Below are 19,520 nucleotides of genomic sequence, written 5' to 3' on the forward strand. Positions count from 1 at the left end.
AAGCAAAACTGACAAATTAAAAAACAAACTGCTGAAAGGATGTAAATGCCACAGAAGACAATTACCACTGGGGAAACCTGTTTCACTAGGGGGCGGTTGGAGGGACTGAGAATTTTTGAATACATAAGAACACTTGTTACCATAGGATTTCTCATCCAAGATTAAATTACTGGAAAATACACACTGTGGTGTCATGTAAAGATATATTCAGGCAGAGGCCAATGAAGAATATTGAGTTTATAGATGGATACATACTTTCTTTTGCCATCACGTTCTTCGAGGTTGTTGTCCCATCTCTGAGACATTAACATGCTAAGCTCCATCTCCTCCTTCTCCACCTGGGGCTCATTCTCCTCGTCGTCACTATTCTGCATGGCAGCGCACCTTGCAGACAGACTGTGCTGTGAGGAACGCCTCGCCAGATCTACTTCATAGCCATCATCTTCTAGACCAGCTAGCAATTTTATCATGGCTTGATCTTGACTGTTGTCCACTGAGAAAATGAAAAAAGGAAAAGCAAACGTTTACTGATCGTTGCTTTTTAAACACATACAACAGACAGACCTAACAGAGTGAGACTCCTTTAAGATGGGCACGCATCTGCCCAACGTCATCTGTCAAACGTCAACTCAATTATTGTGACAAATGTACTGCTCCCACAGTCCTTGGACTGTCTATGCGGCCCTTTACTTACATTACTGTCTGACACACATCCCCTGTTAACATGGGGAGATGTTTCAAGCTTCAGGGTGGTGAGCATTAGAGATAAGTGAAAACCTCGAGGGCGAACCTCAACACTCGCCATTTGATTACCAATGGCAGAGAAAGTTGGATGCAGACCTAAGGCTACCTGGAAAACATGGATACAGCCTATAGATATAGGCTGTATCTAAGTTTTCAAGGACTCCTGAGGCCTGCTTCAAACTTCTTTAGCCACCGGTAACTGAGCAGTGGTGGTTGGGACCAGAAAAAACGCTGATTCCAGATATTGAACCACTTAGATGCCATGGTTAATACCAACCACAGCATCTAAGTGGTTACCCCTTAATCCAAAATGCAGTAACAAATCTTTGAAGCCCAGGAAAATCTTGTAAAATCCAAATATCCTTTATTCTTTCATTAATAAAAGCAGCTTAAGACAGCACAGAAACAATCGCAGAAGTCTAACAGGTTTTGGTAATTAAGGATTAATTACTATTCAGAAAACATGTTAGAAGCCTGTGGTTGTTTTGGTGCTGGATCTACATAATGGTGGGTGGAGATGACCACTTCTGTCCAGCTGTAAACTTGTACACACACCAGTGTCGTAAGACATCTCTGTTTGGGCATATCCATACATGTAGATATATCACAGTAAAAGTGTGCTCACATGTACTGGATCCGCAGTAGATTTGATGCTGTGATTTGCAATATGACCACTAAAAAAGTTGAAAAATAAAACACAATTGAGACTGGCCAGAACAGACACTTACAGACAATGGGAGACTGACTCAACCTTTGAGGCACAGGCTGGAAGCATTGACTAGTTTCCATGATGTTTAAAATGGCTTCTTCATCAATCACAGCATCTGTATAGCCTTTATCCTCGCATGGCTCAATTTCTAATAAAGGAGAAGACATATCAAGTTTACTTGTGATAGGCTCACAATGTCTTACAAATATGTACCATGTTCAAAAAGTTTCTGAAGACACTTGGCAATGTGATTTATTGCAGGAAACCACTATTAAGAAAAGGTTAGGGTATGCTGTTGTGGCTGAGGACATGACATAGGGACAGACACACTCGCGCGCTGCATCTGTCCATGCTGAAGAATGAGCAAGATAATTCTTCAGTGCCGAAAGATACAGCGCGCGAGCCTCTCATTATGACACGGAGGCTGGCGGCATTCCATGGCGGACAATTCCGCCGCTCTTGCTCTGTGTGCACGGGGCCTAAGGGATAAACCTCTGAGAACTGCATGTCTGCCCCTATGTCCCTTTACACATCATAAACGTAGAAAGGTAAAGGGTCTTACTTTCCTGTGGATCTCTGTGCACCTCCACTAAGTTAGCTGGTGTACAAGGAATGAACTCCGATAAGTCCAACTGTGAATGCATTGTTAGTTCTGCTAAATCTTCGGACATGTTGCTGGAGTCCATCGAGTGTGACATCCTCCTGTTTTCATGGAATAATAAGAAAACCGGTAAATCTGTATTAACATCATATTCGTAATGTATGTTTAGGGTATGTTCCACATTGTATTTTTGCAACCAAAACCAGGAGTGGATTGAAGGCACAGAAGGCCACGTTCACACTGTTGAAATTTAGTGGATGGCCGCCATTTAAATAACAACATGGCAAATAACAGCCTTTATTATAAAACGACTGCCATTAAATGGGGGCCATCCACTAAGTTTCAACAGTGTGTGAGCATAGGTTTTCTGTGTTTTCAATCCACTCCTGGTTTTGGTTGCAAAATGCTGAACAAAGTACTGAGCGAAAATACAGTGTGGGAGCATAACCTTAGCAAGTACGCTGAGAAATCTTCTGATGTAAGTGCTAAATGTGTCCATAGAGATTCATTAGCTTGACAGGAGCCAAAAAATAGCTTTTTGCCTCTATGATAGATAGACAGATAGATAGATGCTGCTTATGTCACTACATACAAATCCTGTTCTGTCACTTACATAGCATGTTAAAAACTTTACTGTGACTACAAATAGTGGTCAGTATCTTTATTTTGTGAGATGCCGAACTAAAAGTAAAAGTTATTAACGATCATGTTCTGCAACAACGGCCATTATTTGCCCTTATTTTTTACATTGTGTGAACATAGCCTAAAAAACAGTTGTCAAACTCAGGCCCTCCAGCTGTTACAAAACTACTATTCCCAGCATGCCTGGGCAGCCAAAGCTAAAGCTTTGGATGTCCAGGCATGATGGGAATTGTAGTTTTGAAACAGCTGGAAGGCCTGAGTTTGACACCCCTGGCCTAAAAGGTCAATTAATGGGACATTCTCACAGTCTATGGATAGGATCTGAACATGGAAGATGTGCTACGGACTAAAATCATTGACCTCCCGGCAGGGAGCTCTGTGCTACTGTACCGACAGCCACACAGCAGTGTAAGTACAGTAGCGTGAAGGTTTAAACTGTTTTGGAACTCCCAGCTAATGATACATGATGCCAAAAGGTCTGTGATTCCAGTCCATAGCACATCTTCCGTACACGGACCATACTTACGGAATGTGGATTTGACCTCGTACCCTGTGAAATAGGTCAGGATCCCAAGCAATATCTCTTTGCATGTGCTGCTTTATTTTATTGGGTATTTTAATACTATACACAGTAAAATGGTGACTAAGGCTGACAAAGTTCCTTAGAGGGTACAGCTACTTACTCGCCTTGCTTGTAAGGTGCCTCATACTTACACTGAGAAGTCATTTTGTTTCAGAATTTCTTTAAGTCTTTTCTGAAAGATTTTTTCACTTTCTGTCACAGCAATAAATCCACGATCTTTAGACAAAAAAGCATGACAGAATTATTTAGCAAAAAAGCTCACGCACTGATGTTTGTGTCTTCACCAACTCAGAACTGGGGGAAGGAGACTGAATATATAATAACAAGTATGGAAGGAATTGTTAGTTTTATCATGGGCAACATCATACACGAGTTATGTTTGAGCGGAATACCCCTTTAGGGTTTTTAGCAATCTATGTTACAGTTGCTCTCCAATGGAAAAGCCTTCATTCAACATGCATCAATGAATGGTTGCCCATGCTGCTGGTTCACTACTTGTTCTTTATATGCTCATTTTTCCTTGCTTTCAATACATAGTTGACTGTTAACAAATTTGCCACCTCCACTGATACGCCAACCCTTTTCCTCCATCACTGACAGCTTATTGCCGAGGTTACTAACCACCACTCTGCTCTAAAAGCATTGGTCTAGCTGTTACATAGCTATAGAATACATATTTATATGGTGGGGAGATGCAGCTAGGGCCCATCTCGATGACTAAAGTAGAAGTTTTTCCTGCCATCTAACCATTTATCTGTTGCAGTGAAATAATAGAATCCAGGGATTTGATCAAATCCCGGTAAATGATGGAAAGAACGTGCCATTCCATCATTTCCCTAGGGATTTGATCAAATGTCTGACCCCTTTCAGGGAAATGATGGAATGAACGATCGAGGAGTCGCCCGGCTGTATGTTTAGCGGCAGAGGCAGACGGGGGAGCAGAGCAGCACACCTCCCAGCAGGCATACAGCGTTGGGGCGGATGGGGGCAGAGCTGACAGGCCGGGGGAGCAGAAGGCTTGTCGCAGGGCAGGGCGGACGGGACCGGAGGCGGACGGTGAGCGGAGCAGCACACCTGCTGGCAGCAAGCGTACGGCGGCTGGGGTGGACGGGGAGCGGAGCGGACAGGCCGTGGGAGCAGGAGGCGTGTAGCAGGGGAAATGAGCGGAACGGGGAGCAGAGAGGCGGCGGAAGCGGAAGGGGAGCAGAGCGGACAGGCTGGTGGGAGCAGAGAGGCGATACAGTAAGTGAATTTTATGTCGCAGGGGGAAATGACAGAGTTCATTCCATCATTTCCCTGAAAGGGGTCAGTGAGTTTATCAATTCCCTAGGGAAATGATGGAACAGCGCTGTCATTTCATTATTTCCTGGGATTTGATCAAATCCTTGATTCTTTCATTTCACTGCACCATATCTATAAATATCTACTCTGTATACCTTGCGAATCTGGTGGAGTGATCTGGGAGGATTGCTGCTTCTCTCTACGACGCTGTTTCTCATCTTCCCATATTGCTTGAAGACCGGGATTCTTTCCAATCTGAGCTGTAGAAGAAAAAAGGAACAAGCTTTGTTAAACAAGTGTAAAATTCCTTATTGAAGAAATGCTAAATATTAGAAAATACAATTAGATAGATTCAGACTATGTTATAGTCAGAGGGGGAAACTTATCATTGCTGCGGCGTATGCCAGGGAGAAGGCACAGATTCACCCCTTCTCCCTGTACGCATGCCGTATCCGCACCAGATGGGCATGTGTGGGAGGTGCAGCAAGGCGGGGAGGTGTGGTCTGATTTGCTATGATTAATCATGGCAGAAATCTACATTGGGCTGGATTTACTAAGAGGCATGCACCTCTTAGTGAAACCAGTGGGGCAATTGGGGGTGGGGCCTAATTTAAGACCAGTGTATCAGTACGCCGATCTTAATAAATCCCCCCTTGAGAGACAAAATTACCAAGGCCTGATTATCACATGCTGGTCATAAATAAATTCTCCGCTGCATTTCACTTGCAGATTTATTGAAAGAATATTACCAAATTCGCAATTTTTGCCCCAAATTATCTTAAGGGTACAAACCCACTTGACGTGTTTGCTGCGTGAATCAGTCTTAAAAATAAGCAGGCAAAACGCAGGTAGGCTTTATACAATTGTTCTGTTAAAATACGCAATTGCGTATTTTTGAAGCATGAAGCTACATGCGTTTTTCGCACAGATTGTTAACAACTGATGCTTTGCTAACAACAAGCTTCACGCTTCAAAAATACGCAATTGCGTATTTTAACGCAGAACAATTGTATAAAGCCAACCTGCGTTTTGCCTGCTTATTTTTAAGACTGATTCACGCAACAAATACGTCAAGTGGGTTTGTACCCTAAGGCTACGTTCACACAGAGCAAAAGGGGCGGATTACGCGAGGAAATATTTCCGCCTGAAATCAACTGACGCTGAATTCCGAGCAGAATATAAGCAGAATGCAAGCAGAATCCCTGCATATTCAGCTAGGAAAGTGTTCAGCTTGTAATCAGCTCTTGACAAATTCAGCGCGGAATACTCGAGGAATCCGCGCTGAATCCGCATGCATTCAGCGCTGAAATTCAGGGAGTATTTGGTGAGTAAACTAGACTATACCAGAATATATACTAGAATCCTCCTCCCCCCCTTTTTTCTCCGCGCTGATTCAGCGCGTAATTTCCGCTTGTATTATGCTTGTATTCCGCGCTGAATACGCGCGTATTCCGCGCTGAAACAGAAAATTAGAGCCCCATTGGTTTGTATAGGCTTCCGCTAGCGGAAGAATGAACATGTTCATTCTTCTGGCGGAAAGCGGATTATTTCAGTGCGGAAATTCCACTGTGTGAACTGCAGAGGAGAATTTCCATTCAACACAATGGAAATTAGCTCTGCACCTATTTTAACGGCTGAAATTTCAGCGCTGATTCAGCGCAGAAATTCAGCTGCTTTTGCTCTGTGTGAACGAGCCCTAAGAATGTATTTGGGCATAATAATAATAATATTATTATTTAATAATAATAATAACAACAATAACAATAATAAATTATTATTATTATTATTATTATTATTATTATTATTATTATTATTATAGTAGTATCAATCCATACATAAATCCATTGTGAAACATTGAAGTTTTCACTTTAACCACAAGGTGTCAGCGCAGAGATCTACCTTACAGACTGGTTCAAATAAAAACAAAAGAAACAAAAAAACTTCCTCTTATGGCGAAATTCATTACTATAAATAGATAAAGGATTAGAGGCATAGCTGTGGGTCTATTGTACAGTCTGATCCCAGTAAGGCAGCAACAATGAGGGTGGCAGGGTTATCCGAGGAGAGCTAGGTATGTCACATGATTCATTTACGCTACTATAAAGCCTATCCTGTCATGTCATGCAGAAGACAGGGCACAGATCTATCAAGGGCGTCCTTTAGGAAGTCACTACTGCAGATTAACTACTAGAAAATTACTGAATTATGGTGCGTTCACACCTATAGGATCTGCAGCTGATTTTCTGCAGCAGATTTCATTTAAATAACTGAACACAGCATCAAATCTGCTGCAGATCTGCTGCAGATCCTGTAGGTGTGAACGCACCCTTAAAGAGAAAAAAGAATAACTGAACTTAGCACAAGTAACACTAGCCACTGCATTGTAGGAGTGTGTCATCTCGCCGCTTACAACTATCCTCGTTCCTTTGTGAATAATGCTTCTATTGTGACAAGACACAGTTTCATCTATTTGTGCTCAAGCTTTCTAGTCAGTTTAGCTTTATGGTAACCTCCGTAAGGGTATGTTCACACAGAACTAAAATGCTGCACATAGTTTACTTGGGGAGTAAAAAGAACATCAAATATGCTGATTTACAACATTTCAGTTCCGTGTGAACATACCCTTAAAGTGAAGCTCTAGTTACATAGAGGAATGATGATAGTGCTGAAATGGGCAGATACTATGCATTACAGACTGTAAATAGCTGCATGGATTGATCATCTACGTAATGAAAAACAGAATTTAGTGATTGATAAAGATAATAGAAATACAACATACCCTCAATTTCTTGGCGGTTTAAGATATCAGCAGCTACAGCATCCACTTCCAACTCGCAGGTACTTTGTGGTTCTACGCCGTCCAACATTAAGGAGCTGTATGAGACAAGACAGGTCTGCGTATTATTCGCACAACAGAACAGATTACAGCAGAATGGTACACAAGACGATGGCTGGATCGCTCTGCCATCACTAGCAGGCTGCACATCCATTACATAGTGAACAGTAAGAATAGCCTACTCTACAAGTCTGAAAGGATCCATTATGTATTAGCATAATGGATCCCTTATGTATTTGGGACCTAATGTATTAGCTAGAATAGAGAGTAGCTAGGAGGAGCAGAAGAGATACTCTAATTCTTAGGATGCCTTCACACACACCAGATCCACAGCGGATTTCACACTGCGGATTCGCAGCTAAATCCGCTGCGGATCCAATGTCAGTGCATCCCTATGAGAATACATACTCGCAGCGGGATAAATACTGCGAGTATGTATTCTCATAGGGATGCACTGACACTGGATCCGCAGTGGATTTCGCTGCGGATCCGGTGTGTGTGAAGGCACCCTTACATAGAATAATAAGTGCAAGCAAACTGTACAGTCTAAGCATGCACTAGATGTAGAACGGTGGCTTGTGTTGTATACTAATATGGTGCATTAATAGACCATCCATTCTAGGGCTGCCCTTTCTATAAGTGGGCTGACATGCTCCAAAAATGTAAGCCAAAGTGACCACACCCCATTAATGCTCACCGTCTGTAAGCCACACCCATTGTAAGGTATGGTGCAAGCGTGTACGCTCACTTTTGCAGTTTTTCCTAGTCTAGAGGACCGTATACCTTCAGGCACTTTAGGGATAGGACTTTCATTAAAGGAGACGTCAAAGGAAAAATCAAAGGCAGACAGGGGGTGCGGGAACATATTAAAGAAAGTATACTTACCAGTCCTTGTGCCCCCATAGCGTCGCTTTTGGGCAATTAATCTGCCCGGCCATGATGTTGTAGCTGGAGGGGCTTGGCACGTGACATACCCGGATGCCAGTCAAAAATGACAACCGGTGGCTGTCAGGGAGCGTTATGGGGGAACAGGGACTGGTAAGTATACTTTCTTTATTATGTTCCTGAAAATTGAAAATGCCAGATCACACAGCAGCACAGCTTGTAAGTATGCACTGCATGTATGATCTGGAAACTGACACCACAGATGTATTCATTTCTGTGCTGTCAGTTTCCCAGTTTACACAGGTAGGTGAGCAGCCGATAATGTTAAATTTTAAACCTTTTAAAAAAAAAACGAATCAGGCGTTTTCCCGGTCCTCAGCTGATCACTCTCAGTTTTACATGGGACAATTGTCAGCTCAATAAGCATTTCTAGCAACTCTCCTGGACAATAATCTGCATAAAAGGCCCATTCGCTTGTGTATAGAACTCTAGGTGTGGTAAGGCTGAATCAGCAATCTGACGGCCCAGCAGGAACTACATCTCTCCCCTCTTGATCTCAAGAAGGGGCCCAAGCTGAACTTTACAAGTAAGCTTTAATTCTGGTATTTTGGCACCAAGAATGAACAGCAATGCCATGGTCACGCTGCATTCCCATTTTATTTTTATCTGAGTGAATGGATTTAGTGTGAATAAGCTGCATGAATACATCTGTCCACTAGTGAAACTTAATACGTGACCTTTGGGTGAAGAAAACACTCACAAATGATGGACCACAGATTATATAAACTAACAGGATATCACTTGTAAGCTTGTCAGCACACACTGAACACTTGCCTAACATCATAATTTATATTTCAGAGGCTGGGGGCACCAGGATTCATAAGGAACCGGATCAGAAGCTAAAAATGTGCGTATATAGCAAAACTGATGATTATAACGTACACACAGAGTCACCTTAAAGGGATTCTCTTGCTTAGTTCCTTTACAATAATTTCTTCTCTAATCCAGACAACCTATTTAATAAAAGGTCTATTCTCCTCAAAGAAGCGGACTAACACAGAATTGCGGAGTCACCGCAGCCACTTAGAAGTAGTTTATTATAAAAGAAAACAAAACCGAAAAAGATGAAACTGACAACTAGCGGGGCCATAATTATCCTCTATTCCGGTCTGCCTAACAACCACAATTACATAGCAAAATGATAACACAAAGGCGGCAAGATGGTCATGTTTACAAACCTTGGGATTTCGTCTTCCTCCCACTGCACCAAGGTAGCACTGAGGGAACTTCCTGGGAGGGGATCTTTCCACGCTTTCATCTCTTGTGATCCATCTCCTGTAAAAAGGAAAAAAAAAAAACGACACACATTTGAAACACATTATTGTGATTATAGATTGGTGTCTGGATTCACAGATGTGCACTGGACAGCCTTACTCCCATGTTCTGTATATGTGTCAGTACAGTACAGTAAAGAGTTAAAGGGAACATGTCACCTCCCGTGCCGGGGTGAAGGCCACCCGACCCCCGCTAGAGCCCCGGATACTTACCGCATCTCACCAAGTCCCGCTCCTAGAGCTGGTCCCGCGACGGAGATATCCTTTGTGGAAGCCCGACACGTGCCATAATTTTCTATGGCCATCAGACTCATCTATGCGGCACGGGGGTGACAGGTTCCCTTTAAACTGTTTTGAACCTCCTGGCATCATAATGATATGCTGGGAGTTCCGATAATCCTTTCCATTGGCGACCTTCTCTATATACAGACCATGCACAACACATGGGAATAAGGGCGATCTGTGAATAATATAATCCACAGAAAAATCCACGACTATAGGATTTTAATGAGGATTTTGACTTCCCCATTACACTAAATTGAGAAAAAAAAACACTGACCAAACTGCATCAGAAACTGACATATTGCAGATAAGTCAAATTTACAAGAAGGCTCCTGCTGTGTGTGGATGAGATGTTAAAAATCGCATCCACTTTGCTACTACTACACATTCGCGTCACATTATTACAACCAAACACTGTGTGCAGCATGGACGGCAGCTAGACAGGCTGAAAGTGACTCAGTAACGTCCTGGTAGGTAATAAGAAGTTGTGGTCGTCCCCACGTTGGACATTTCTGGCTGTGTTATATGTCACACTTTCGTGCTAGAAGATATCAGGGAGGGGGTGGGTGATAGCAACAACGTCCACTTATCTCCCCGATTCCAGCGCTGGGGCCTGCATTACACTGCTCTGGTCCCCCCCGGGCGCTACCTGGTCTGAGACGCAGCTTGAGATGTGAGATTTCAAGCCCGTCCTGCCATTAAGCGACAGAAGCGAATAGCTGAGCGGGCTTGAATCATTACATTTCAAGCCCAGTCTCAGATCAGGAAACAGCTGGGTCTGTATGATGCGGACCCTATCACTGGAACCAGAGAGGTAAGTGGACATTGTTGCTTTCATCTACCCTCTCACCCGGAGGCCTCTCACCCGGAGTGCCCCTTTAATACTAGGAGAGCAGCTGAAGTAGCCGACCATAAGTGCCCAGTGTTTCCTGGACAGAGCACTTTTAACCTAGTCAGTGAGGTAGAAACGTGTAAATGTTCATGTGGTCCAGACATTGCTGAATTACCCATACACAAAATGTAGCTGGTTACACAAAGACAATGGCGTAAAACCACACAAGAGACAGTCACCGACCCTTATATTTATGAGCTGCTCTATCCGTCTTACAGAAGCACACCAGGACTAAAGTGGTGGGTACATGTAAAGGGAAAAATGTTTCTGGCTCCTCGTCCTTCACAGAATACTTAGCCGACTGTAAGTTCTACAAACAGCTCCATGGAAACAAGAATTCAGAGCGAGCTTAGCATGACTCAGTACTGTTTGACCAGAGCGGATGCTAAATCATTTCCAGATGCAGTAAGTGACAGGCGTCGGCGGCCTGGAGGCGGAGACGCTGCTATGTGACCCCAGAGCCTGCGCACACACTCATCTGGGATGGGATCCTTCTCCAGGTCTAACCACTCAATGCTTAAAGGAGAAGTCCGGCGCTGCAATAATTTTTGGATAAGGCAGGGGCAGGGGCGAGGACATAATAACCACCACAACTCACCCGTCCCAGTGCCAGATCGACACTCCCGGGACCCCGGCCTCTGGGCTATTCTTCTCAGCCAACGTCACAACCTGGCTGGTTGACAGCTCGCTCAGCCAGTGACTGGGGTGGGACGCCGCTCCAGTCAAGGATTGGCTGAGCGGACTGTCCATCAGCCGGGTCGGACATTTTCCCCCGCAGTTGTGATGTCATCACAACTCAGGGAAAAATACTTTCTGGCGTGTCGATTAGTGGGAACGGGGAGAGGTAAGTAGTTTTTTTCTTATGATGTTACCCCCACCCCTGCTGAATTTAAAATAAAAAATAAAATAAAAAAAAGCCAGACTTCCCCTTTAACGCCTTAAGGGCATCGGCAATGTTGTTCCTAAGGACAAAAAGATTTTGTTCTGTTTTTACCCCTTGGCATCGCAACAGTTAACACATCTAGATTTTTTTAAGGTTATGCTATGCTGTCAATAAAGCCTGAATGGGTGGGAGGAGGCTGTGGCAACTGCAACTAGGGCCGCAGCATCCATTTTCCTATGACCGGATAGCAGTAAAAAAAAAAAAAAGAAAAAACCTTTGAATGTTGGGCAAACTGTATTCTCCTTACCTGTCAGGTAATTTCTTCTTTAGATCGTTAACATTATTTAAAGTGACTGTACCACCAGGCCCAGGCTGAAGCACTGGAGGCGGGCCAACCCACCTTTAGTGGGAGGAAACCCTCGCCCCTCTACGATAGGGTTCCATTGATTCTAATGGAGTCACGTCATGGAGGGGCTGGGGCTTCTTCCTACTGAGGGTGGGTCGGCCCGCCTACAGTACTGGGCCTGGTGGTACAGTCACTTTAACTATTTTAGCACGTTGAAGCAATTTTTCTTTAACAATAACCACGTGGTTGTGTCAGTTCAGTTGGAGCGCCTGGCGTCATAATGATACATGATGCTGAGAGCACCAAACCCTGTTCCATTGCACACTATTCGTGTATATGTGGATTATGGTGCAAAAAAAAAAAAATCTTTTAAATCAACCTGTGCCTGTGCCAGTTCCTGTCATGGACAGAGGTGGCAGCAGAGAGCACAGTATCAGACTGGCAAGAATACAACACTTTCTGCAGGACGTACAGCAGATGATAAGTTGTTTTTTTTTTGGCTGGAAAACTAGCTGACCAGTATGCCAATGCATTTCACACCCATGGTGGGATCCACTCATTTCAATACGATGAATACAGCCTAACAGTTTCCACACTCGGCACATTTCTGAGCGAATACTGTTTTATGGGACTCAAAGGTCGTCTGTGTTTTTGAGACACCCCTAACCCCGCCCCCCCCCCCCAAAAAAAAAAACTGCAAATCCGCTTAACATAGTCAATTTCAAAATTAATGGACCAACAAGTTTACATCATGGTACATGCCAGAAAACAAGTAGGCCGACTTTCTGACAGCTAGGCTATTGTCTTCATGATTATATTATCAGACGTCTACTCATGATGGAAGCGATTCTGCTCACAGGAAAACAGATTAGAAAACTGCCAAGAAATTCTGAAATAAGATGATTTAATAAGGATTTACCTTTTCTTCGTGCTCTTCGGAACTTTATAGCAGCAAGATTGATCAGGTTCATCCCATACAGGTTGTAGTCAATGAAGAGCTGAAGAAGATAGGGGACATGGGCCTCATGGGGCTGATAGCACTTACCCATCACTGCCCCACCTTGTAACAGCTCGCTTACTCTGGGGGAAAAAACGAGAAGGTAAGAGGCACGCTCGGAGTGTAAAAAACAGTAAATCCTGATAGATTTCATAGTTCTATTGCCATTATAGTGCATAACAAAAACACTATGAACAGCAAAACCTTAGATGCCAACACCGATAATACTATCAGATAATGTCCTCCCATGCTGGCTTTTTTTAGAATTAGTAACTGTACTCATTATACTTACTGACAGCAGCTCCCTGTGTACCTCATTGAGCTAAGATCAGACTCCCCTCCTCCAGACTGTGCTGCCCTGCTCTGTGGCGAGTCTGTCCATAAGATGGCCGACATGGAGGAGCATGTGGCCATGCGGGGCATAGTCACATGCTCCTCCATGTCAGCTACTTAGGAAGAGCAGCACCACAGAGCAGGGCAGCAAACCTGGAGGAGGGCGGTCTATGATTTTAGCTCTATGAGTTACACAGGGAGCTGCTGTCAGTACATACAGTGAGAACACTTACTAATACTGCACACTGAGCAATTTTACTATAAAGTGTCCAACCCGTTAGATACATTCACTTAATGTTTCATGGTTCATTCAGGCAAAAATGGATGCAGACTTGCATCTGACAGCCCCACCGGCTTTAATGGGCCAAACACAATGTTGAACACAGCAAATATCCCCATCCTAACATGTATTAGGAATTGTAGTTTTGCAACAGCTGGGGAGATTGACACCTGTGGTCTACTGTATTTTGTATGTACATCACATTATATCTCTACACACAAAGAATTGTTATTATCAGGAACACAAATGGTAAATCCTGACGGATGTATAATTATAGTAGCGTAATTGGGACTTATCCCCTGGAGCCTCCTCAGGGCTGTACCTGTAATCGGGATCGACCACGGGGATCCCCGGAGGGGAGCACTGACTGACTGAACGCTAGCAGAAGACGTCAGCACTATACTGCAATAAAAATGCCAACACAGGACTAGGCATAAAAACAGATCTACAACCAAAGCACCACAGCACCACTTATGCTTTTAAAGGGAATCTGCCACCGGGATAGGGTACCTAAGAGGCTGAATGTGATTATAGCCATCTACAATGGCTCTGTAATAGGGGAGAAAAAAACGAAATTGAAGATATACCATAACATAATGATCAGTGGGAGTTGGTGGGGGTGCAGTTTGCTGCATCAGCAATACACTTTTAGGATGCCTTCACACCTACCGTATCGCAGTAGAAAATCCGCTGCGGATCCGCAGCAGATTTAACTAAATAAATGAACACAGCATTAAATACGCACTGTCAAATCCGCAGCGGATCCGCAGCAGATTTGTAAGTGCGGGTTTAGTAATGTGTTCATTCATTTAGTTAAATCCGCTGCGGATCTGCTGCGGATCCGCAGCGGATTTTCTACTGCGATACAGTAGGTGTGAAGGCACCCTTAGGCTGCCTTCGCACATACCAAGTTTGCAGCAGATTCTAGCTGCAAGCTACTCAGTACCATTATAGTCTATGGCCCTTTCTCACTGACAGCCTGCTCAGCCAAAGGCTGTTACCTCTCCTTTCTTCCTCCCCAGCCTCCTCGTCATTAGGAACGCCCTTGTGTAGGGATTTCTCCTATTCATCACTTGTCTAAACCGTGCACATGCCATGCCTCATTGACTTGACTGCTGCAGATTAGGCAAAGCTTCACACGTACTGGATTTGCAGCGGATTTCACTCCGAGTTTGCAGCGAAATACGCTGCGAATCCTTGAAATGTGATTTTCAATGGGGTTACAGACCCCAATTTTCATTCCACTGCAAGTATGTAACCCGGCCCCTTTAACCCCACACAGCATAAATTACCTGCACGGTGCTGCGGCTGCATGTGAGGCTCCCGTAGGTCCCTCTTAGCCAATCAGTGACTGCGGCGGGGCCGTGAACTGATTGGCTGAGTGGGACTGACATGGGCCAGGAGCTTTACATGCAGCCACGGCACCAAGCAGGTAATGTATGCTGCGGACGGTGGGGGGATGGGGGAGTTAAAGGGGCCAGGGAAAATCACAATACCAGGATTGGCAGCGGATTTTGCTGCAAACTCGCAGCGTCGAATCTGCTGCGGATCCGGCGCATTTTAAAAGAAGCGACTAGGAAGGGCTTACTCTCATCCAGCAAACGGTACCAGCGGTTAGGGAGATGGTTGGTGGATACAGTATTGCTTTAAAGGGGTAGTGCGGCGCTAAAAAATTATTCACAGAATAACACACATTACAAAGTTATACAACTTTGTAATGTATGTTATGTCTGTGAATCGCCCCCTTCCCGTGTCCCACCACCCCTGCCCGTGTACCCGGAAGTGTGTGGTGCATTATACATTACCTGATCAATGTCGAGCCCGTCTGTCATCTTGTGCCAAACGTCATCTTCGGCCGGCTGGCCTAATCGCTGCCGCCATCCCTCCTCAGCCAATAGCGGGTGAGCGGCTGATGACACGGCGGAGGGGGGGGGGGGGGGGCGGCGGCAGCGATTCGGCCAGCCGGCCGAAGATGACGTTTGGCACAAGATGGCGGACGGGCTCGACATTGATCAGGTAATGTATAATGCACCAACACTTCCGGGTACACGGGTGGGGGGTGGGACACGGGAAAGGGGGCGATTCACAGACATAACATACATTACAAAGTTGTATAACTTTGTAATGTGTGTTATTCTGTGAATAATTTTTTAGCGCCGAACTACCCCTTTAAAACACAGATTTTACCAAACAGAATTTTTTTTTTTTGCACTGAATGTTGAAGCACTGCAATACCAGGTCAATGCCTGGAGAGGACAGAGCAAGCTCTATTTCCATCTCCCTGTTCTAAAATCCTTTTAATGTTTTATCCCCAGAATGCAAAAACAGGAAGGCACAGGGTGCGGGAACTAACAATGTATACTTACCAGTCTTCGTGCCACCGGCTGTCATTTTCTGCTGGAATCCCGCCCCAGTCACTGATTGGCTGAGCTAGCAGTCGATCAACCGGGCACGTGACCTTGCAGTGAAGAAGCTGCAGGAGGTGGGCGACTTTCAGCTGGACCCGGGAGCAGCGCTATGGGGCATAGGGATGGGTAGAGGATAGGTAGGTATACTTTGTTTATTATGTTCCCACTCGCCCTTACCTTCCTGCTTTTCTTTTTTATTTCAGGGGACTTCTTTAAACTGATACTACACTTGATCTTAGTCAAAAGGTCGAGAAGCAATATTGCAGCTGATTTCACTGCAAAACTCTATGTGTGAAGGCACCCTTCACATATACATAGACCCCCATTACCCAATGAAGGCCAAAAGAGTGTCATTTAGGGTAGTATCTGTCAGGGCTTGCAGGTTTCCTAGATGAAAAAGCGAAAACTCTTGCACAGTTCCATAGAGCTGGATCCAGCAAAAAAAAAAAAAGAAAAAAGACTGCACTAGTTTTTTTTTTCTCTCTCTCTCTCAACAGGGGACTCTATAGGTCCCATAGGTATACATCATGGATACTAGAGATGAGCGAACCTTGAGCATGCTCGAGTCCATCCGAACCTGATCGTTCAGCATTTGATTAGTGGTGGCTGCTGAAGTTGGATAAAGCTCTATGGTTGTCTGGAAAACATGGATACAGCCAATGACTATATCCATGTTTTACACATAGCCTTAGGGCTTTATCCAACTTCAGCAGCCACTGCTAATCAAATGCCGAAAGTTCGGGTTCGGATGGACTCGAGCATGCTCCAGGTTCGCTCATCTCTAATGGATATATTAATTCAGGCTCACCAGGATGTGGATATGGATGCAATTTAGGATTTGGAGGCACAAATAGATGATAAAAACAAATAAGTCATGTGTCATAGTCAGAAAGCAGTCACTTACCTTTTTACCATAGATGGGTTGAACAGATAGATCTTCATGAATTGCCTTTCTTTCTCATGGTATCCATAGAAGGGGCTACAGAAAAGAAAAAATAAGCAGCGTGAGAAGGGCACAATAACCCAGTCATCAAATAATATACTTTGCAATCCTAATTCATCTCTACCTAAAGATATAGGCTCTGATCATTAGCCTTCTTCCAAATTAAACCTGGATAAGTGTGAGTTTTATCAGTTCCAACACTGTGTGAGTTTTATCAGTTCCAACACTGCACAATATTCATACTGAGGGGTTCTAGGTACAGCAGACATCATCTTACACTTTGGGTGCCACGAGCCAACTCAACTTTCTGCAAATGGAAATTTAACACATTCACTTTTTGTCCAATCAGAGGTGCTGCATCAGCCGCAATCACTACAATAAGTAATAGCAAGGGAACACTATGTATTGTGATGGATCATAGCTGATGAAGGTGGCGAATCCCTCTGAACCAGTCTTTCAAAGTGCAGTGTTCTGAGTGACAAGGGTGCTGGACTTAGAGGGTTTTGTCTGGCCTTCCTCTGCTCTGTACACTGTAGCAAGATAAGGTTGCCTCTGGTTAAGGGGAGCAGTGGTAAAAGCTGGTTATGGAGGCACTATTGAAAGGAGGCACTGATTATGGAGCACTACTGAAAGGAGGCATTGGTAATGGGGCACTGCTGAAAACCAGCCCTGATTATGGGGCACTATTGAAAGGTGGTTCCGTTTATGGGGGCACTATAGAAAGTAGGCACAGATTTGGGGGGCACTATTTAAAGATGGCACTGGTAAAGGGGCACTGCTGAAATCCAGCAATAATTATCAGGGCACTGCTGAAAGCTGGCTCTTGTTATGCTCGGATTAGGGCTGCTCTGCAATGGCACATCCTCTGCTTTGAGCTGCACTTAACTATAAGGAGAGTATCACATTAAAATATGGATGCATTTGCATCAATATACTGGCCACAGGCCTGATGCCTCAAGCTAAAAGCATTCAGTCCGGGTCAACTGTCCAGCAGTCAGGGCAGGACTTCCATAATACGCTGGTAAGAAGCCAGCCTTAGGGTTTTCAGCAAATAGATCAGAACATGCCATTTTTTGCTCTTGTGATCCACTTTTATCACCTAGATTTTTTTGTTATGAAATTCTGCAATGTAAACAGTGGCTCCAAAACATGAAGAATCCACTCCTGATGAAAAGACATCAGTGCTCTCCCACAAACTTAGAAGATGACGGCTGCCCTAGCAAAAGATAACACCACAAAGAGTAAAATACAAGCATGACACTGTATTCATAAATGCACAGAAATATTTTTGCAAATACAGTCATTTAGCAAACTTGCCTCCGCCTGATATGCCGTTCTTTTCCTTCTATTGTTGAGAACTGGTTTTGTAGGTTATCAACCATTGCTCTGCTCTAAAAGCAGGTGTCAGGCTGGTGTATATATAACTATAATCTAGATCAGGGGTGTCAAACTCTAATTTAGTTGCGGGCCAACCTTGATATTTATTGAAGAGCGCATGCGGCGGTCCTGGCACTGTCAGAGCAGTGTGCGGTGTTCCTGGCACTGTCAGTGGCGTGCGTTTCCCAGTGCTTAGCAGTATGACATATTGCATGATAAATTGCTATGACATGATTAAACCCCAACCCATGTAGTAGCCAATCCACCCAAATATAACCCCGTGTAGTAGACAACCCAACCAAAACTGCCAACATATTAGCCAGCCCTCCCCAGTAGTCTCATATAGTAGCCAGCCCTCCCCAATAGTCTCATATAGTAGCCAGCCCTCCCTCATAGTCTCATATAGTAGCCAGCTCTTCCTAGTAGTCTCTTATAGTAGCCAGCCCTCCCCCATAGTGTCTTATATAGTAGCCAGCCCTCCCCTGTAATCTCATATAGTAGCCAGCCCTCCCCAATAGTCTCATATAGTAGCCAGCCCTCCCCCATAGTGTCTTATATAGTAGCCAGCCCTCCCCTGTAATCTCATATAGTAGCCAGCCCTCCCCAATAGTCTCATATAGTAGCCAGCCCTCCCCAGTAGTCTCATATAGTAGCCAGCTCTTCCTAGTAGTCTCTTATAGTAGCCAGCCCTCCCCCATAGTGTCTTATATAGTAGCCAGCCCTCCCCTGTAATCTCATATAGTAGCCAGCCCTCCCCAATAGTCTCATATAGTAGCCAGCCCTTCCTAGTAGTCTCTTATAGTAGTCAGCCTTCCCCCATAGTCTCTTATATAGTAGCCAGCCCTCCCCTGTAACCTCATATAGTAGCCAGCCTACCCACCCCCATAATCACTAATATAGTAGCCAACCCTCCCCCATAGTATCTCATATAGTAGTAAGCCCTCCCCAATAAACTCTTATATAGTAGACAGCCCCTAGAACAGTTGTTAAAGGGAACTTATCACCCCTGGACAGCCCACTGAACCCACCCTACCCTTTGATACAGCCCCCCATCCTGACGGTTCCACTCTTGATGCCAGTCCTGCCGCAGAAATACGGCCGCCCACTCATCTTTTCATGTAAGTATGAGGGGTCGTATCCAGGGGTAGGGTAGGTTCAGGGGTG

General features: G+C 44.5%; 1 protein-coding gene across 2 annotated transcripts in view; it reads right to left on the bottom strand.

Annotated features, from left to right (window-relative positions):
- REV3L (REV3 like, DNA directed polymerase zeta catalytic subunit) overlaps positions 1 to 19,520 on the bottom strand; it is a 124,441-nt gene that overhangs the window by 50,124 nt on the left and 54,797 nt on the right. For both annotated transcript variants that reach the window (XM_069974847.1, XM_069974846.1), the window contains exons 3-11: positions 16,941 to 17,015; positions 12,938 to 13,098; positions 9,520 to 9,616; positions 7,340 to 7,434; positions 4,716 to 4,820; positions 3,411 to 3,495; positions 2,016 to 2,155; positions 1,473 to 1,601; positions 256 to 493 (exon numbers count right to left, since the gene is read on the bottom strand). In XM_069974847.1, coding sequence (XP_069830948.1) covers positions 256 to 493; positions 1,473 to 1,601; positions 2,016 to 2,155; positions 3,411 to 3,495; positions 4,716 to 4,820; positions 7,340 to 7,434; positions 9,520 to 9,616; positions 12,938 to 13,098; positions 16,941 to 17,015 — 1,125 coding nt within the window. The remainder of the gene's footprint in view (positions 1 to 255; positions 494 to 1,472; positions 1,602 to 2,015; positions 2,156 to 3,410; positions 3,496 to 4,715; positions 4,821 to 7,339; positions 7,435 to 9,519; positions 9,617 to 12,937; positions 13,099 to 16,940; positions 17,016 to 19,520) is intronic.

Source organism: Dendropsophus ebraccatus, chromosome 6 (assembly GCF_027789765.1).
Source record: "Dendropsophus ebraccatus isolate aDenEbr1 chromosome 6, aDenEbr1.pat, whole genome shotgun sequence".
NCBI classification, from domain to species: Eukaryota; Metazoa; Chordata; class Amphibia; order Anura; family Hylidae; genus Dendropsophus; species Dendropsophus ebraccatus.